Source organism: Tupaia chinensis, unplaced genomic scaffold (assembly GCF_000334495.1).
Source record: "Tupaia chinensis unplaced genomic scaffold, TupChi_1.0 Scaffold000468_1, whole genome shotgun sequence".
Taxonomy (NCBI): Eukaryota; Metazoa; Chordata; class Mammalia; order Scandentia; family Tupaiidae; genus Tupaia; species Tupaia belangeri.
Window position 1 is genome coordinate 2,178,512 of NW_006159977.1, and position 19,992 is coordinate 2,198,503.

The 19,992-nt window shown below is 39.2% G+C and overlaps 1 protein-coding gene across 1 annotated transcript in view; it reads right to left on the bottom strand.

The window, feature by feature from the left end:
* LOC114009121 (AT-rich interactive domain-containing protein 1B) overlaps positions 1-19,992 on the bottom strand; it is a gene marked incomplete at its 5' end in the record, with an annotated part of 326,383 nt that overhangs the window by 231,422 nt on the left and 74,969 nt on the right. The window contains 1 exon segment of the mRNA XM_027774691.1: positions 6,098-6,250. Within this exon segment, the coding sequence (XP_027630492.1) occupies positions 6,098-6,250 (153 nt within the window).

Genomic DNA, 19,992 nt, shown 5'->3' on the forward strand with positions numbered 1-19,992 from the left:
ATGCTGGTTTGGCTTTATACTTATTCTAATAATACTAATAAAAAAAAAAAAAGGAAAAATAAATAACTGGAGACGGGCAGGTGGCGCAGTGTTTGAGGCACAGGATTTCCCCATGGCCCATCATAGATTGGGTCCCAGACCTGGCAGCTTGCTCTCTCACTTACCCCTCTCTCTCTATCTCTGTCTCTCTCTATATATAAATTTTAAAAAATAATAATGAATGAAGTTAAATAATTTATTTTAAAAGGGCAATTACCTCAGTAACAGTTTTAAGTGGAAAAAAAAAATATATATATATAAGATCCAGAATGTATTCATGAAAAGGTGTTATAGCGAATGAGAAAAGGGAACGTCCTTGCCCCAACAGTGGGCAGCTACAAAAGGAAAAGGAAAAGGAATGGAGAAAAGTAAACATTACAGTAATACTTAATAATGAAATGCTGAAAGTGTTCATTTCCATCAAGGATAATATAGAAATGACCAGTCCTTTAAATAATACATTGAGAAGCTAGTTCTGCAGAAAGACAGAAAAGTGAGAAGACAGTAATGTTTTCAAGTCAATTTTAAAAAAATAAGAAAGCCTAAAAGATTCACAAATTATTAGAATAAGAATTAACAATTTAAAAGGCCACTGGACACACAAAAAATTAATCTACAAAGTCTGTTACATATTTAAACACCACTACCAATAAGAAAACTGTGATTTTTCAAAGATATAATTTATACTAGCAACAAAAGTTAAGGTATATGGGAGTGAACCCAACAAAATGTGGTTAACAGCTCTTTTTGAAGAGTGTTTTAAGAGAAATTAAAACTACCTACACAGGGGGGCTAGCAGATGGTGTGGTTGTTAAAGCACTGGACTCCCACGTGACCAAACACGGTTTGAATCCTGGACCTGGTAGCCTTAAAATCACACTGTAATGTGTGCCCAAAATCCCAGGAAGAGAATGGAGGAGATGGGATTGCAGTGTGGCCATCCGTGCCCCCCGCCCCCGGAGGTGACTTCTCACTTTTCCTCTTACTGTCTCTATCTCTCTGGTGACCACATGTGCCCTATGGCAGAAACCTTAAAAAAAAAAAAAAAAAAGAAAGAAAAAGGAAAAAAAAAAAATATATATGACCTCCAAAACAAAAAGACCTAAACAAGTGGAGAAATGGAGAGGGAGGGACAGCGGAGCAGGCATGTGAAAAGCTGAAAGAGCACGTAAAGAGCGCCTGGGTCAAGACTGAACTAAACTGGCCATCCCTTCAACCACGCTTTCTCTTAAGTGGCTGGTACTTCTTTATCAATCAGTGATAGCGCTGTCCCACTTCAATCCTCATGCCTCCTGGGCAAAAATGAAACTACCTAATCACCAAAATGCCTGAGCTTCTTGAAATAGCCAAATAAGGACTAATCCACTCACTTCCCTAATCCCTCCTAGAATCATCTGGCACAGATCCAACCCTGGTAAAGCCCCCACCCTCAATTTTTCCTGATGCTTCTGAGGCCCCTCAGAAATGCATTCCCTTGGCCTGCAACAATCTAAGCTTTATAAATAAACCCAGCTTTTTAAAAACTTCAAGTACAATTTTTGGTCTCTGGATAGTGAGTGACCTTCCACAGAAAGAAACAGTTTAACAAAGTACTTCTATTTCATTCACTAGTGTTCCTCATAAGTACCATCTATGTCACAGAAAAAAAAGGAAGACATAATGGAAGAAAACAAAATTCTTAGAAAAAAAAGTATGGTAAAGAAAACAAGTTTACTTGAAAAAAATAAGCAAATACAAAGAGCCAAAAAAAACTGAAAAAGAAAAATAATAAGGCTATACTGATTGACCTTATTAAATAGTAAGAGATAATACAGTATAGTAGTAAAGCATTAATAGAAGAACCAGTAGAAAAGAAAAAGAATCCCATAATCACCCCAAATATGTACCTAAGGAATTCCAGCAAATAATAAAAGTGGCACCTCCAATGAGTGAGGGAAAGATAACTTCAATAGTTAATTTTATAGTCACTTAAAGAGTGTTTTTGGATGAAGTAAACACTATATATTAGTGACTCTGGATAGAGCAGGACTGCCTTCCACAACATGGGTGGGCCTCATTCAATCACTTTGAAGCCCTAACTAGAACAAAAAGACCAAAATACCCTAATGCTATAGTTTCAGTATTTCCCCGAAATTTCATGTGTTAAAATGTGAGGACCCATCCTAACAATGTGGAGACAGGAATCTTAATGCGATTATGGTGTGAAGAGATGGGGTCTTTGGGAGGAGATTGGGATTAGATAAACTCATCGGGGTGGGCCCCCACGATGAAACACTAGTGGGTTTTAAGAAGGAGAGACCAGCACTAAGACAGACACAGACATGCAGGCTCCTGCCTCTTGATACGCAATGCCCTGCATTGCCTTGGGACTGCAGAGTCCATACTACTAAGAAGACTCACCAGATGCAGCCTCTTGACCTTGGACCTCCAAAACTGTGAGCTAAATAAACCTCTATTACTTAAATTACTCAGTGTGGTATTCAGTTGTTAGCAACAGGAAAAAAAAAAAAAAAGATGGAAACACCTAGAAGAGGGAATTCTCCAGCAAATTGCCCTTGGACTACGTCAGCACCTCAGCACCTTCTGAGTTCCCTATCTCTTGCCTGCTGGCCCACCTTGCAGGTTTTGGACTTGCTAGCCTCCATAATTTCATGAACCAATTCCCTGTGACAAATCTCTCCCTATATACATATTTACGCACACCCTATTGCATCTCCTTCTCTGGAGACCCGACTAATATAACACAACCCTAACTTATACAATAGCCTATATAAGAAAATGTATTTACACAACCAAGTAGCCATGGAGGAAGGACCAAAAAACAAGTCGAACCAGACCCTTTTCCCTAGATTACAGTATGTGTAATGTACAAATGCATATAGGAAAATAGTATAAAATAACATGGGAGAGTTCCTTTATGAAAGTTCTTCCAAACTCCCACTAAAAATAAAATCCAGAGATCATACAAGGAGACTAGTAATTTTGACTATGTAAATATTAAAAATGAAAACCCACTTCTACATGAAAAAATACCATAAATAATGTCAAAAAATATATAAGAGGGGTTGTTAGTACACATCCTAAAGGGCCTAGCTCTCTGTATATAAAGAGTTTTATAAATCAAATGTTAAAAGACCAACAAAGACAGAAAAATTCCAAGATACAAAGACATGATATATTGTCCAGAAAAATAGAAACCCAGATGATTTTAAATATATAGGAAGACACCCAGTATCGCTTATAACAAGTGTAAACAGAAACTAAATTATCCGTCTGACAAAAATCCCGAAGCTTCATACATCATGTGCATGGCACATGTGTAGAAAACGGGTCCTCTCACATGTGGATGTGGGAGGATAAATCGGTACAACCTCTAAGGGGAGCAATCGGACAAAAATCTACCAGAACTACACACTCTCTACCCCCAGCAGTGTCACTTTCAGAATTTTACTGTGCAGGTAAAATTTATTTTGGGGGTGGTAACTGTATCAACAATGATATATCATATTTCTTAGAGAAACTCCAAATATATCTGGTCACCTAACTCCTTAAAATCCAGGACTGCTCCTGTCCAACAGGCCCATCAGATTAGGCCACCTACATGTATCCAACTTCCACCTTGTTATTCCACAAAGAATTTAATAAAAGGTAAAAGCAAATACTCAGGGATCAGGCCATTATGCAATGAAAATGAGAACAGACCCCCATGGAAAAGAGCCTGTGTTTCCCTGCTAAGATCTCCCTGGGCATGATGGTTGTGAAGGCCGGGATCTGGACTGGTCAGACCAGGTGTGGATCACGGTATAAAGATCTGTGGACTCTCTTTCCTGTCTGTCTCTATCTGTTGTGGGAATAAACAAATACACTTAAGAGAGAGAGAAAAAATCTTCATTCTATAGGTAGAGATTATGAATATAAGAAATATTTCCAACATACTTCAAGAATGTGTGGTTTTATTCAAAATAAATTAAAAAAACAATATTTACATTAAAGTGTCATGAATATATAGCATTTCTTGTCATATAATTTATAGTATTCAAATCAATAAAATAATGGTAGTATCAATCAAAGCATAAGCACATTAAAATAGCATTCATTAAACTAAGAATCTACCTGTAGTATGCTTTAAATATTTAAATGTGAAGGATATTAAATAACTAATTGCCATATGCTGGAATGCTTCATAAAGGAAGTAAATTTTGAGCTTGGTCATGAAGGAAATGACAGGCACTCAGAATCCTTAATCAAATTGGTTTTACAATCAGAGATTCATTTCTGCACACTGAAATAAAATGAGTAATGTAATCTCTGTTGAATCTATAAATTTTGAAGACATGACCAAACATTCTATGTCTACAGATAAATTCAATAAGGCTCTGTAAGTCCCTTGTAAAGCCTATAACCTTATCCCAAACGAAACACCAGTCTCTCTCACCTTCAGAACTAACATTCAAATGTTTTAAAATTTTCAAACACTTTTTAAAATAAAAGTCTATACCAAGTAACTGAAATAATGTACATTCTGTTTTTATAAACCCCAGATATACGGGACCAGCAGTTGGCATAATGGCTATGTTGCTGGACTCCCATGTAGCTGACCACAGTTCGAGTCCCCGACCCGACAGCTTAAACTCATGCTGGGCGCATGTGCGTGCGTGCCCAAGATTCCGAGAGGAGAATGGAGGAAGAGTGATTGCGGTGTGGCCATTCTCCCTGGGGGGTGATTTCTCCCTTTCTGTCTCTATGTCTCTCTCTGTCTTTCTAACAAATGCACACACCCTAGAGGAAAATCCTCTCCAAAAAAATTAATTAATTAAAAAATAAATTTAAAAGAAAAACAGATATACTGCCAAACTTTTGAAAATATACATGCAAAAATTGAGACTATACAAGATCACAAATCTCAGCTGTTGCTTTAAAATATTGGGTCTTCACATATTGGGTCGTCGGAAAAATCATGACACATTTTTGCACAGAAAAATAGGTCATGACTTTTCCAACAACCCAATTCTTTGTTTAGAATCATAAACTATCTAGAACTCAAAAGAAGTCACAGGAAACTGACTCCAACAAACCCAAGTAAATACTGAAGAAATCAGCTGAATTGATTAAATTAAGCTCCATCTGTTTATAGGTTTCGCTAATGACAAGAATCTACTCAAGCCATAGAAGGAGCCCTTTAAACATAAAAAAGTCAGTGCCACGCAGGTTCCTCCTCTCTTCACCACCTTCACCCACAAAACAGAGACAGGAAGATAGAAAGATGGCAAGTAATTCAAGGCTATGTAGGAATCGCTATGTGCGAGATTCACCTAGATTCAGAGTTACAACCCTCCTCTCAGCTTCTTTGCACGTCAACCGTGAGTGACCAGCTCTAAAGCAAAATGAAACTGCCTTGTTTTATCAAATGCTTATGTACCATTTTTCTACAAATCAAGTCAGCTGGTTATAACCCAATAACTTAAGAGTATTTAATGAGGTTAAGTGAAACTAGAAACTGCTTAATACACTTTAAAGTACAGGATTCCCATTAGTATCTTAACATATTGTCACCAAAGCTATCATCTGTTTATAAACTAGTTTAGGAGAATAACACTGTCGAAGGCAACAGAGTCTCGATAAAGCAGCATTTGCCGTTAAAACAACAACAAAAAAGTCAAGACAAAAAAAACCATGCATGTCCCAACTGGCAGGATTAAATGATTGATGAAAACCACTCTCCTGAAAAACCTTACCGTGGCAGAGCACCTTCTTGAAAGAATTAGAAGACAAATGATGAAGAACATGAAAGGACTGGTATTTTCTGCTCTAACTAACCGGCGATGCAGACAGCTATCAAACTCCTTCTTCCAACCCTTCTATCTCAAACATGGAGGGAGAATGGGAGGAAGGGAAGGAAGCTAGAGTAGGTTATACTTTTGCATGTTCTCAAAACGATGCCTTTATTCCACAAAGATACAATGTTGAGAATGAGACAGGGAGATGTGTGAGAGCCTAGTCTGCCTTGAACACAGACCAGAGGACAGGACAGAGCCCTGGGCACGGTGGGCTGGCTCACCTGCTGCGGCTGGTACCTCTGCTGGGACGGGGAGGGCAGGTACTGCGCCTGCGGCGGGAGGTGCGGGGGCTGCGGCTGCTGCTGGTTGTAGTACGTCTGCTGGCCCTGCTGGCAGTAACCACTCACACCTTGCTGTCCATACTGAGGTGGCATCTGGCAAAAAGTCGAGCAAAGCAAATGAGAAAGTCAGAGCGTGCAATGAAATAAAATCAAATATGGTTTTAATTCAGCAACATGAAGTGTGTTCTTTGCTAAGAAACTGCATTCATTATTTTCGATCCTCATTAAGACTGGCATGCTGACACTGCCTTCTACTCTGATACCATCAATAAGTTGAAAGATAATTTGATTTTGCCTTTTTAAAACAAACATTGTATCAGAGATTAGCTATTAATAGTATCATGAAAATCTAGTGGGGGACAGAAGAGAACCTAATACTAACATTAAAAAATAGCCTCTGCTGTGGGCAGCGTTTGGCATGGTGATTGAGGGGCAGGACTCCCACGTGACTAACCATGGTTCAAGTCCAGACCTGGTATTTTGACATGGGGTATTTGCATACAAGCCCAAAATCCCAAGAGAAAAATGGAAGAGAAGGGATTACAGCATGGTCATCCCCCCTGGGGAGTGATTTCTCGCTTTCCTTCTCTGTCTTGGTAATTCTCAGGTCTGTGCATGCACCATATAGCAAAAAAATCTTAAAAAAAAAAAGTCTCTGCTAAAACAGTCAAAGCAGCATTATATATTCAATTCCTTTCCATGCAATAGCTAAAATTAAAATAATCTAGAACACTCCAAGTGAACTCGCTAATATTTTATGGGACGTTTCTGGTTTGGATGCATTATCTAGTGCATGTTTGTGTTTAAGTTCAGAAGAACTGAAGTTAGAACATCGCAATTACATTTACAGCAGGTATGTACCAGATACATTAGCAAGTCCATTTATTGTGTTTGCTAAAAATACATTCCTTTATAATCACAGTAAAACCGTTTAAAAACCAATACTGTGTATAGAAACACAATACTGTGTATATAAACACACTAATATGAGTTCTTTCAATTTTTTCTTCTTTAGGTTTTTGCTATAGGGCACATGTGTGCTCACAGAAGAGAGACAGAGAAACAGTGAGAAGGAAAGTAAAAAATCACCCTCTAGGGAGGATGGCCACCGCAATCCCTTCTCCATTCTCCTCTCAGGACTTTCGGCACAAACATATATGCACCAGGCATGATTTTCAAGACTCCAGATCTGGGACTCAAACCATGGTCAGCCATGTGCAAGTCCAGGGCCTTCACCACACCACTGGCTGAATCCCCAATATGAGTTCTTGAAGGAGGGCTATTCACATAAAAGTAGGACACAAGGACAGCATTGCCGTAGTTGAAAAAGTAGGTGTTAATGTACAGCAAAGCGTATTGTACCATAAATACCAAAGACATTGATTAAAATGGTCTACGTCAGTCTTCACATTCCAGATTTACATGAGCCCTTGGAATAACTCTTCAGAGGAAAATCTTTTCTCACGTAATAAATACATCGTTGATAGTATTTTCTTACTTTTTTTTCCAAATGAGAACTCTATTGACCTTTTTTTTTTCTAATTGGGAAAGCAGAAATGACAAAGAATAACAAGCTATCAGGACAGCAAGAAAACACTCCAGAGACAAGAATCGAGAAATCACTTTGTTAATACCACAATATGGTCCATCTGAGAACTCCAAGAACTTGAGCCCCTAAAACCCACATACTCAAGAAACAGAGAATGATGCCAGATACATACTCAAAGGCCAAACTCGTTACGGAAATACCGAATGAGGGGAAAGAAGAATGTTTAAGGAGGAAAATATTAAAATGTGTTGCCTCTAAGACAAAGTATCACAGTAATCCATAACACACACAATGAAGAAAAGAGAACCCCCCACACACATACACAAAACTAAAGTTCCTGCCTCTTTCAACCCAATCCAGATTATTTCCAAGACCTATAAGTAATGATCTCAAAATATGTGGCCATGTGGTCACGATGCCACTCGTCACACGGAACCTAAGTTGTCAGAGCAGATAAGTGCACTGAAAACTATTTAACAGCACAGTTGAATTCTTTGCTTATATTTATTTTACAGCTTGGAATCTCATAATGAATTATGTCCCTGCCATAAGCCAAGCCAAAGAATTTCCATAAAATACAACTCCACATGCTAGAATACCATATACCACCACAACACACATCCTCCCGTTCAACACCCATATGTTTGATTTGATATCTAATACTCTGTTTCACACAAGCATCTTTGCAGTTTGATTTGAAGCAGTTAGGATAACACTTCTGCCAGTGTTAAAATGACTGCAAAGCTCAGTCAACAGAGCCAGCAACTCCCCTATGAATTGCGCTTTAATATGTTGACTTTCTAGTTTACGAAAACCCTTACACACAATATGGAAGTGTTGTTTGAGGAGTGAGGTGTCTCTGTGTTGTAAGCAAGACAACAACAGGACATATTGCAGGAACTCGCTACACTAGGGCAGCCACACACTCAAGAGAATCATTTACCATCCCATTTGAACACTGGCACATTGGGGCAGGCTGGGAGCAAGGCAACCTTCAATGGAGCCACCACAGGACCAACAGAACAAGGCAAACTGCAGAGGAGAAACCACTCAAACATCTATTTTATTATCTAATGTCTTCTTGGATTAAAAACCAACTTGCTGGGACCAGCAGATGGAGTAATGGTCATGTCACTAGACTCCCGTGTAGTCTACTGTGGTTTGAGTCCCAGACCCAGTAGCTCAAAACTCATGCCGGATACGTGTGCACGGGTGCTCAAAATCCCAAGAGGAAACTAGAAGAGAAGGGACTGTGGCATAGCAATGTCCCCTGAAGGGGGTGGGGGTGGGGGGTGATTTCTCCCTTTCTTTCTGTCTCTGTCTCTCTGTCCTTCTGGCAAGCAACAAGCCCTATAGCAAACATCTCCCTCTTTAGAAAAAAAAAGTTATGTCCTTATAAATACAGGATTTAATTAATTCATTTGGGGCCAACTTCACTGGCACTTCACTCTGAGAGGCTGAGATGAGGCTACCTATAACAAACCATCAGATCTGGGCGTTAGGGCCAATCAGCTGGATCTGGTCTGCTGTCCTTGAATGCGGGCCACAACAGAACAGAGATTACTAATCTCTGGTCAAACTTAATCTGAGTTAGAAATGTTTCAAGTCTAAATCCAAGTCCTGTTGTACTTTAGAACTGTGAATACAGTCAAAGACATACCTGTATTTGTCTTATACCTCCAACGATGTAATAAAGCTCTCTTGATTAATTCATCTCTCTGGTAAATCATAGTGATATAAGATAAGCACCTCTAATCCAAAAATCCAAATTCTGAAATGCTCCAACATCCAAAACTTTGAGCACCAACATGACATACAGGTAGACAATTCCATAGCTGACTGTCTGTGACGGATCACACCCAAAACACTACAGTACGAAAACACTGGATAAAATAATTACCTTCAGACCGTGTCTACAAGATGCATATGAAATAAAAATGAATTTCCTGTTTCAACTTGGGCCCCATCTTCAAGATACCTCATCATGTTTATGAAAATACTCCAAAATCTTAAAAATCTGAAGTACCTCTGTTGTCAAGCATTTCAAATAAGATATACTCAACTGTATTGCACCCAGAAATATCATAATCCTACCTGGAAATCTATACAGGTGCTAATATTACATCCTACATTACAGGTTGTAGTGCTATCTCTAAGATATTAAAGGTTTCCTACATGTTACCTCTAAAAACCAATTTCTCAATAAATACCTCAGCTGCCTGGAACTAAAGAGTTAGTTAATTAGTTAGCTTCCTAGTTAGTCATAGGAGAGAGGGATGTTTGCTTTAGAGCACATATGCTCGCTAGAAAGACAGAGAGAGAGAGAGAGACAGAAAGCAAGAAATCACCCCGCCAGATAGGATGGCCATACTGCAATTCCTTCTCCTCTATTCTCCTCTTGGGATTTTGGGCACACACACACACACGCATGCACACATGCCCAATGTGAGTTTCAAGCCTCAGGGTCCAGTACTCGAACCACAGTTGGCCATGTGGGAGTCCGGCAAGGTAACCATTCAACCATCTGCTAGTTCCTAAACTATAATTTTTTAATGATTATTGTTGTTTTTCCTTTCATCCATTTACATGCAGGTTTCTAATCATATACCATAGGCTTTATGAGACTTCTTAAAACAAATAATAATTTTTATGAAACATAAATCAACAGATTAGACCACAGTACACAGAAGGCCCCAGAGCCTACTTCCAGAAGCTCCAGACTAACTCCTTCATCAGCTACTGGGTCTGCTCACTTTAGCTCTGCCAGCCTCTCACAGGCCAGCAAGGCACTTGGCTATGCTCAGGACTCAGTTCAGTCCTCACCCAGAACCCCAAGAACGCCCCAAACCCCAAGTGTGCTTCTGATGCAGTGAGGGCTGGGAGAGCCATGCAAGTTGTTGAGCTGAGGAAGGCCCAGAGGACAACTAATCTGTGAGGAAAGCATACGAGCTTTCTGTCTCAAGCTTGGTAAAAACTATTTCAGCTACTGAGAGAGTTTGTTTCTCTCTCAATAAAGGACATACGTATTAACTTCCATCTAATTCTAGGCTCCACTTTTCATTTCACCATACCCCAAATGTTTTGCTCATATTCCAACTTAGTCACATAATAAAATTTTATCTTCTCTCCCTCCTTTTATTTGTAAGGAAGTTCTAGAAAGCAGTTTCCCATTAAGTTTAAAGATGCACCAACTCAGGGACAGCAGGTAGCATGATGGTAAAGGCATCAGACTCCACATAGCTGACCATGGTTCAAGTCCCAGACCTGGCAGCTTAAAAATTACACTGGGCACATGTGCATATATGCCCAAAATCCCAGAAGGAAAATGGAGGAGAAGGGATTACAGTATGGCTATCATCCCTGGTGATGGTTTCTCACTTTCCCTCTTTCTCTCTCTCTCTCCAGTGAGTACATGCACCCAATGGCAAAAAAAAAATGAAAAGAAAAAAAAGTTTTTCATTTTAAAACAATGCACTGACCTAGTGACTGAGCAATACATCTTAATTAATGCAGACATCTGAATAGCTGGCCTCGCGCTTTTAGAGTCCTATAACATGTATTTCGCATCACATTTAAGTCAACCCTTACCTAGATGTAAGTTTTCTGTTTGATAAGCAAATAATGACTGTTTCAATTGGGCTGTCAGAAAAGTCACGCCGCATTTTGCATAGAAAAATGTCATGGCTTTCCCCGAAGACCTAATAGATGCTTAACTGTTAACAATACTCAACATTGTCCACCTCTTTACTTTACCTAATCCAAACGACTTCAGAGCAATTGGGCGTATTTATATAATCATGACAAATTCAAATATATAAGATTTAAGACACCATAGGTATAGAAGCAACATTCCTTTGACCCAGAATTCTACTTTTGAAAGTTTATCTAAAGAAACTATAAAATAAGCAAAGTTACATGTAAAAAGGACTGTGTCTCATTCAAAAATATGGAAACAGCAACATTTCTAAATGTCCATCAATAAAGGATTGGTTCCCAAAAGGGGTGAGGGTGTTTAACAGCATACAGAGCCATTAAAAATAATGGTTCTCCAGCCAGCCAGTGGCACCGGGGCTAAGGCAGCTAGATCTCACATGGACAGCTACATGGTTTGAGTCCCAGACCCGGCAGCCTAAAAAACATGCCAAGCAGGCATGCGTCAGTGCCCAAAATCCCAAGGGAAGTAGGGTGAGGGATTGCAGAGCAGTCACACACCGCCACGAGAGCGCTTTCTCATTTTGGCTTGCTCACTCTTACTCGCTCTCACTCGTTCACTCTCTCTGGCAAGCACTATAGCAAATTAAAAAATAATAACAATAATGATTCTCATACAGACAATATATTGGGTTGTTAGAAAAGTCATGATGCATTTTTGCCTAGAAAAACACAGACAAATACATCAAATTTCTCTGACAACTCAATATACCATAGGGCGGGGGCCACCATGCCCCAAATAACCCAATATATTTAATAGCTACGAGTTCTATCAATGGATTATTGTGATAGTGTGAAGGGGTAGCAGGTTATAAAGCATTTATATAGTATAATGCTGCTTTTGAATATGAAACTTTGTGTATGGTATGTGCATAAAGAATTAATAGCTTAGAAAAATATATACCAAAATGTCACCATTCCTTGAAATGACCCTGCTTTTCTTGAATCTAAAACAAAACAAAATTTCTTTTGGATTATTTATTGCTGCTGTCTTTGTAAGAGTAACTGAGAAGTATATTCTAATAATTTATCTATAACATCAGAAAGTTCCTTAATTTTTTATTTATTTTTCATCATATATGTGAGCACCTCTGGGTAAATCCTACAAAATGGAAAGGCAAAAAGCATTAAAAAAAAAATAGAAGAAGAACTTAAGTTCACAACAATTCCATTCAAATGTGGCAAATTCTGCCAGCTTCTGATTTCACAGAAAGATCAAACGCTATTTTTCATGCATAAGAGACAGACTGAAATTCCCCACAGCAAGGAACTCAGATGCTACGCTGACGCGTGGTTCAACCAACTGCATGAAGAAACTGTGCTATGTCAACATGTCCAGTCAGAAATAATGTGCTGGGAGGCAATAAATACAGTTTACAAGGTTAGGTTCTTACAGCTGCTCCATACTCTACAGTCCCTTAAGCTAAGTTCCTGATTGAGAGTTCTAAACAATTTAAGTGCCCTTTGTTTTTTTTCCCACTTTCTTATTTAAAAAGAAAAATAAATCTTGTTCTACGGCTGGTCTAAGGAAAAAAGTACTCCACAACTTTCTAAAATGACTTCTCCATGCTTAAAATATAAGGAAATCCACAAATGGACATTGAGCACTTACTGGGTACATTATACAATGAAGCTCCCAATTCCATCCAGTTTCCCTTAAGTAAAAGAAAAATATAACCCTGGGTGAAGGAAGGGTTGGCCAATATACAAGGTGTCTTATACTCAAGATCAGGCTTGGTGAACCACCACAGAATAAGCAGCGTAGCTCATGCTGCCACTTCCACTTCTGTCTACGCCCTGGTTCTGAACAGAACATCCAGGCCATAAACCATGCTGTTCTTAATAACCCTAAAAGAACTAGGCCTGTCCTGTAACCTGTCTCTCTGTCTCTGTCTGTCTGGCGAGCACAAGCGCCCTATAGCAAAAACCTCTCCAAAAAAAAGACTGTAGCTGTAAGGTGGTGGCATGGTGGTTAAGATGCTGGACTCTCACATGTCCAACAGCCTTTTTTTTTTTTATCCTTTTTTTTTTTTTTTGTGGGTTTTTGCTGATTTCTCCCTTTCTTTCTGTCTCTGTCTCTCTGTCCTTCTGGCAAGCAACAAGCCCTATAGCAAACATCTCCCTCTTTAGAAAAAAAAAGTTATGTCCTTATAAATACAGGATTTAATTAATTCATTTGGGGCCAACTTCACTGGCACTTCACTCTGAGAGGCTGAGATGAGGCTACCTATAACAAACCATCAGATCTGGGCGTTAGGGCCAATCAGCTGGATCTGGTCTGCTGTCCTTGAATGCGGGCCACAACAGAACAGAGATTACTAATCTCTGGTCAAACTTAATCTGAGTTAGAAATGTTTCAAGTCTAAATCCAAGTCCTGTTGTACTTTAGAACTGTGAATACAGTCAAAGACATACCTGTATTTGTCTTATACCTCCAACGATGTAATAAAGCTCTCTTGATTAATTCATCTCTCTGGTAAATCATAGTGATATAAGATAAGCACCTCTAATCCAAAAATCCAAATTCTGAAATGCTCCAACATCCAAAACTTTGAGCACCAACATGACATACAGGTAGACAATTCCATAGCTGACTGTCTGTGACGGATCACACCCAAAACACTACAGTACGAAAACACTGGATAAAATAATTACCTTCAGACCGTGTCTACAAGATGCATATGAAATAAAAATGAATTTCCTGTTTCAACTTGGGCCCCATCTTCAAGATACCTCATCATGTTTATGAAAATACTCCAAAATCTTAAAAATCTGAAGTACCTCTGTTGTCAAGCATTTCAAATAAGATATACTCAACTGTATTGCACCCAGAAATATCATAATCCTACCTGGAAATCTATACAGGTGCTAATATTACATCCTACATTACAGGTTGTAGTGCTATCTCTAAGATATTAAAGGTTTCCTACATGTTACCTCTAAAAACCAATTTCTCAATAAATACCTCAGCTGCCTGGAACTAAAGAGTTAGTTAATTAGTTAGCTTCCTAGTTAGTCATAGGAGAGAGGGATGTTTGCTTTAGAGCACATATGCTCGCTAGAAAGACAGAGAGAGAGAGAGAGACAGAAAGCAAGAAATCACCCCGCCAGATAGGATGGCCATACTGCAATTCCTTCTCCTCTATTCTCCTCTTGGGATTTTGGGCACACACACACACACGCATGCACACATGCCCAATGTGAGTTTCAAGCCTCAGGGTCCAGTACTCGAACCCCAGTTGGCCATGTGGGAGTCCGGCAAGGTAACCATTCAACCATCTGCTAGTTCCTCAACTATAACTTTTTAATGATTATTGTTGTGTTTTTCCTTTCATCCATTTACATGCAGGTTTCTAATCATATACCATAGGCTTTATGAGACTTCTTAAAACAAATAATAATTTTTATGAAACATAAATCAACAGATTAGACCACAGTACACAGAAGGCCCCAGAGCCTACTTCCAGAAGCTCCAGACTAACTCCTTCATCAGCTACTGGGTCTGCTCACTTTAGCTCTGCCAGCCTCTCACAGGCCAGCAAGGCACTTGGCTATGCTCAGGACTCAGTTCAGTCCTCACCCAGAACCCCAAGAACGCCCCAAACCCCAAGTGTGCTTCTGATGCAGTGAGGGCTGGGAGAGCCATGCAAGTTGTTGAGCTGAGGAAGGCCCAGAGGACAACTAATCTGTGAGGAAAGCATACGAGCTTTCTGTCTCACGCTTGGTAAAAACTATTTCAGCTACTGAGAGAGTTTGTTTCTCTCTCAATAAAGGACATACGTATTAACTTCCATCTAATTCTAGGCTCCACTTTTCATTTCACCATACCCCAAATGTTTTGCTCATATTCCAACTTAGTCACATAATAAAATTTTATCTTCTCTCCCTCCTTTTATTTGTAAGGAAGTTCTAGAAAGCAGTTTCCCATTAAGTTTAAAGATGCACCAACTCAGGGACAGCAGGTAGCATGATGGTAAAGGCATCAGACTCCACATAGCTGACCATGGTTCAAGTCCCAGACCTGGCAGCTTAAAAATTACACTGGGCACATGTGCATATATGCCCAAAATCCCAGAAGGAAAATGGAGGAGAAGGGATTACAGTATGGCTATCATCCCTGGTGATGGTTTCTCACTTTCCCTCTTTCTCTCTCTCTCTCCAGTGAGTACATGCACCCAATGGCAAAAAAAAAATGAAAAGAAAAAAAAGTTTTTCATTTTAAAACAATGCACTGACCTAGTGACTGAGCAATACATCTTAATTAATGCAGACATCTGAATAGCTGGCCTCGCGCTTTTAGAGTCCTATAACATGTATTTCGCATCACATTTAAGTCAACCCTTACCTAGATGTAAGTTTTCTGTTTGATAAGCAAATAATGACTGTTTCAATTGGGCTGTCAGAAAAGTCACGCCGCATTTTGCATAGAAAAATGTCATGGCTTTCCCCGAAGACCTAATAGATGCTTAACTGTTAACAATACTCAACATTGTCCACCTCTTTACTTTACCTAATCCAAACGACTTCAGAGCAATTGGGCGTATTTATATAATCATGACAAATTCAAATATATAAGATTTAAGACACCATAGGTATAGAAGCAACATTCCTTTGACCCAGAATTCTACTTTTGAAAGTTTATCTAAAGAAACTATAAAATAAGCAAAGTTACATGTAAAAAGGACTGTGTCTCATTCAAAAATATGGAAACAGCAACATTTCTAAATGTCCATCAATAAAGGATTGGTTCCCAAAAGGGGTGAGGGTGTTTAACAGCATACAGAGCCATTAAAAATAATGGTTCTCCAGCCAGCCAGTGGCACCGGGGCTAAGGCAGCTAGATCTCACATGGACAGCTACATGGTTTGAGTCCCAGACCCGGCAGCCTAAAAAACATGCCAAGCAGGCATGCGTCAGTGCCCAAAATCCCAAGGGAAGTAGGGTGAGGGATTGCAGAGCAGTCACACACCGCCACGAGAGCGCTTTCTCATTTTGGCTTGCTCACTCTTACTCGCTCTCACTCGTTCACTCTCTCTGGCAAGCACTATAGCAAATTAAAAAATAATAACAATAATGATTCTCATACAGACAATATATTGGGTTGTTAGAAAAGTCATGATGCATTTTTGCCTAGAAAAACACAGACAAATACATCAAATTTCTCTGACAACTCAATATACCATAGGGCGGGGGCCACCATGCCCCAAATAACCCAATATATTTAATAGCTACGAGTTCTATCAATGGATTATTGTGATAGTGTGAAGGGGTAGCAGGTTATAAAGCATTTATATAGTATAATGCTGCTTTTGAATATGAAACTTTGTGTATGGTATGTGCATAAAGAATTAATAGCTTAGAAAAATATATACCAAAATGTCACCATTCCTTGAAATGACCCTGCTTTTCTTGAATCTAAAACAAAACAAAATTTCTTTTGGATTATTTATTGCTGCTGTCTTTGTAAGAGTAACTGAGAAGTATATTCTAATAATTTATCTATAACATCAGAAAGTTCCTTAATTTTTTATTTATTTTTCATCATATATGTGAGCACCTCTGGGTAAATCCTACAAAATGGAAAGGCAAAAAGCATTAAAAAAAAAATAGAAGAAGAACTTAAGTTCACAACAATTCCATTCAAATGTGGCAAATTCTGCCAGCTTCTGATTTCACAGAAAGATCAAACGCTATTTTTCATGCATAAGAGACAGACTGAAATTCCCCACAGCAAGGAACTCAGATGCTACGCTGACGCGTGGTTCAACCAACTGCATGAAGAAACTGTGCTATGTCAACATGTCCAGTCAGAAATAATGTGCTGGGAGGCAATAAATACAGTTTACAAGGTTAGGTTCTTACAGCTGCTCCATACTCTACAGTCCCTTAAGCTAAGTTCCTGATTGAGAGTTCTAAACAATTTAAGTGCCCTTTGTTTTTTTTCCCACTTTCTTATTTAAAAAGAAAAATAAATCTTGTTCTACGGCTGGTCTAAGGAAAAAAGTACTCCACAACTTTCTAAAATGACTTCTCCATGCTTAAAATATAAGGAAATCCACAAATGGACATTGAGCACTTACTGGGTACATTATACAATGAAGCTCCCAATTCCATCCAGTTTCCCTTAAGTAAAAGAAAAATATAACCCTGGGTGAAGGAAGGGTTGGCCAATATACAAGGTGTCTTATACTCAAGATCAGGCTTGGTGAACCACCACAGAATAAGCAGCGTAGCTCATGCTGCCACTTCCACTTCTGTCTACGCCCTGGTTCTGAACAGAACATCCAGGCCATAAACCATGCTGTTCTTAATAACCCTAAAAGAACTAGGCCTGTCCTGTAACCTGTCTCTCTGTCTCTGTCTGTCTGGCGAGCACAAGCGCCCTATAGCAAAAAAAAAAAAAAAAAAAAAATCCCAAGAAAAGACAGAGAAGAGACTGTAGTGTGGCCATCCCTCTGGGAGTGATTTCTCACTTTCCCCACCTCTCTGTCTCTCTGACAAACTCATGTGCCTATAGCAAACTAAAAAAAAAAAAAAGGAAATTTTAAAATAAATCTATAATGGAATTTGGAAATTATGTTAAAAAGTTCTCATATGTTATCACTAATAAGTCTTTTTTTTTTTTTACAAATTTATTTTATAAAACTTCCTTGACAGGTAATATGATGTAAGATTATGAAGACATAAACACGATGAAATAACATATATAAAATCTCTTCTGGATTTCTTTACAAGTATTAATTGCCTATAATATTTCACTGCTTATTCTAAGTTCAACTGTTCTATATTTAGCAAATCACAGCTTAAGCAAATAGTAGGTCAGACCAGTGCTCTGCAGAGTGAATATTCTATACAGCTGCAAGAACCAAATGGCAGTGTCTCCCATGACCTCAATTTCCAGAAGTCAGGGATATGTCCTCAACAGCCTTTATTTCGTCTTAATAACCATTATGTATCTACTGTCTGTGAATTTATTTATATCCATCTCAAGCTAATTCATATTTCCAGTTCATGCTGCCTCTTTCGAGTAACAAGTTCTGCCCATTATTACCCATTTTGTAAAGTGGTACATCGTTTAGTTGTCATAAAATTAACTCCTTCAGATTCCAGGAGTGCACCTTAATTCTGGTACACGGGATGTGATTAACAAACGTGTGGTCAATCGTCCCAACCCAAAGTCTGTATTCTGTCAGACCAGACTCCTTGCTAAGTGCTACACACACACACACACACACACACACCTCTCTCTCTCTCTCTCCCCCTTCCTCCCTCCCTCCCTCCCTCCCTCCCTCTCTCCCTCTCTCCCTCTCTCCCGCTCTCTCTACCTCTCCACTGACTTATCTAAACCAATTTCATGGGATGGGAGGTGGCATAGCACTAAAATGCTAGGTTCTGCGAGGCAGACCCATGCAGGAAGATTGTCGGTTCGCATCCAGAGATCTCCCTGAGTGGGAACACATGTGCCCATGATCCAGGCTGGCTGAGGCTGAGGGAGGGATCGCAGTGCTGGGACTCTGCTGGGAGTGCCGCTGTGTCACACGGCTGTGCCTCCTAATCATGGAATGAACAAATAAACAGCAAAAAAAGAAAAACTTTAAACTGCTTTACGCTATTAGTCTTTACTGTGATTTAACAAGTAAAAGTCCACGAATGAGGGTCAGCAGGTGGTGTGGTGGTTAGGGTGCTGATTCCCACATAGCCAAATGTGGTTCAAGTCCCGGATCCAATGACTTGAACATCACAACAAATAAATAGATTAACAAACGAATACATTTTTTAAAAGTCTATAAATTATTTTAAAGGCATTGCAAGCATGGCTGTAACAAGAAGAAGATACTTTTCTAGTTACCTTTGAAAAAGAAACATTCTGTATTCTCAGCTGCCCCCAAATACAGTTATCTCTGCCTTTCCTTCCAGGTCAGCCGATCAGGGGAGATTTTATTTAAGTATTCATAAAATGCAGCCATGTGCTGGCAGTAGCTGCTTCCTCTCATTTACAACCAGTGTTGAACTGAATTCTTACTGTACACAAAATTAACACACAAGTGTATAATTGTAGTTTTATACTCAAGTGCCCTAATTATGCACTTTAAGACACTTTCTTCCCAAGACTCCACAGAGGGCAATCTATAAAGTCTACACTGTGTTTTCTTTATAAAATAGATGCATAACTGGGAAAAAAAATTGCAACTTCAGAGAGAAAAGTATATGTATAACACACAAGATAATGTATCAAATTTTTTTTAGTTAAAAAAGGACAGCTTATTCCAATTTATTGAAGTTGCTGAGGGCAAGGGATGCAGAAGAGACAAATTATAAATTCATGCTGCCTCTTCATGAAGAAACAGGACACGCATCCCAGAAAAGCAGTCTAGGGCCAGCCCATGGTGTCGTGGTTAAAGCAGCTATAGATCCCATGTGTCCCAATGCGGGGTTCAAGTCTAAGACCCAGCAGCTTGAGAAACGCCAGGCATGCGAGCATGTGTGCCCAAAATCCTGAAAGGAAAGTGAAACAGAGAAGGGACTGCAACATGACCAAACTCCATGGGGGTTCTTTCTCTCTCTTTCCCACTAC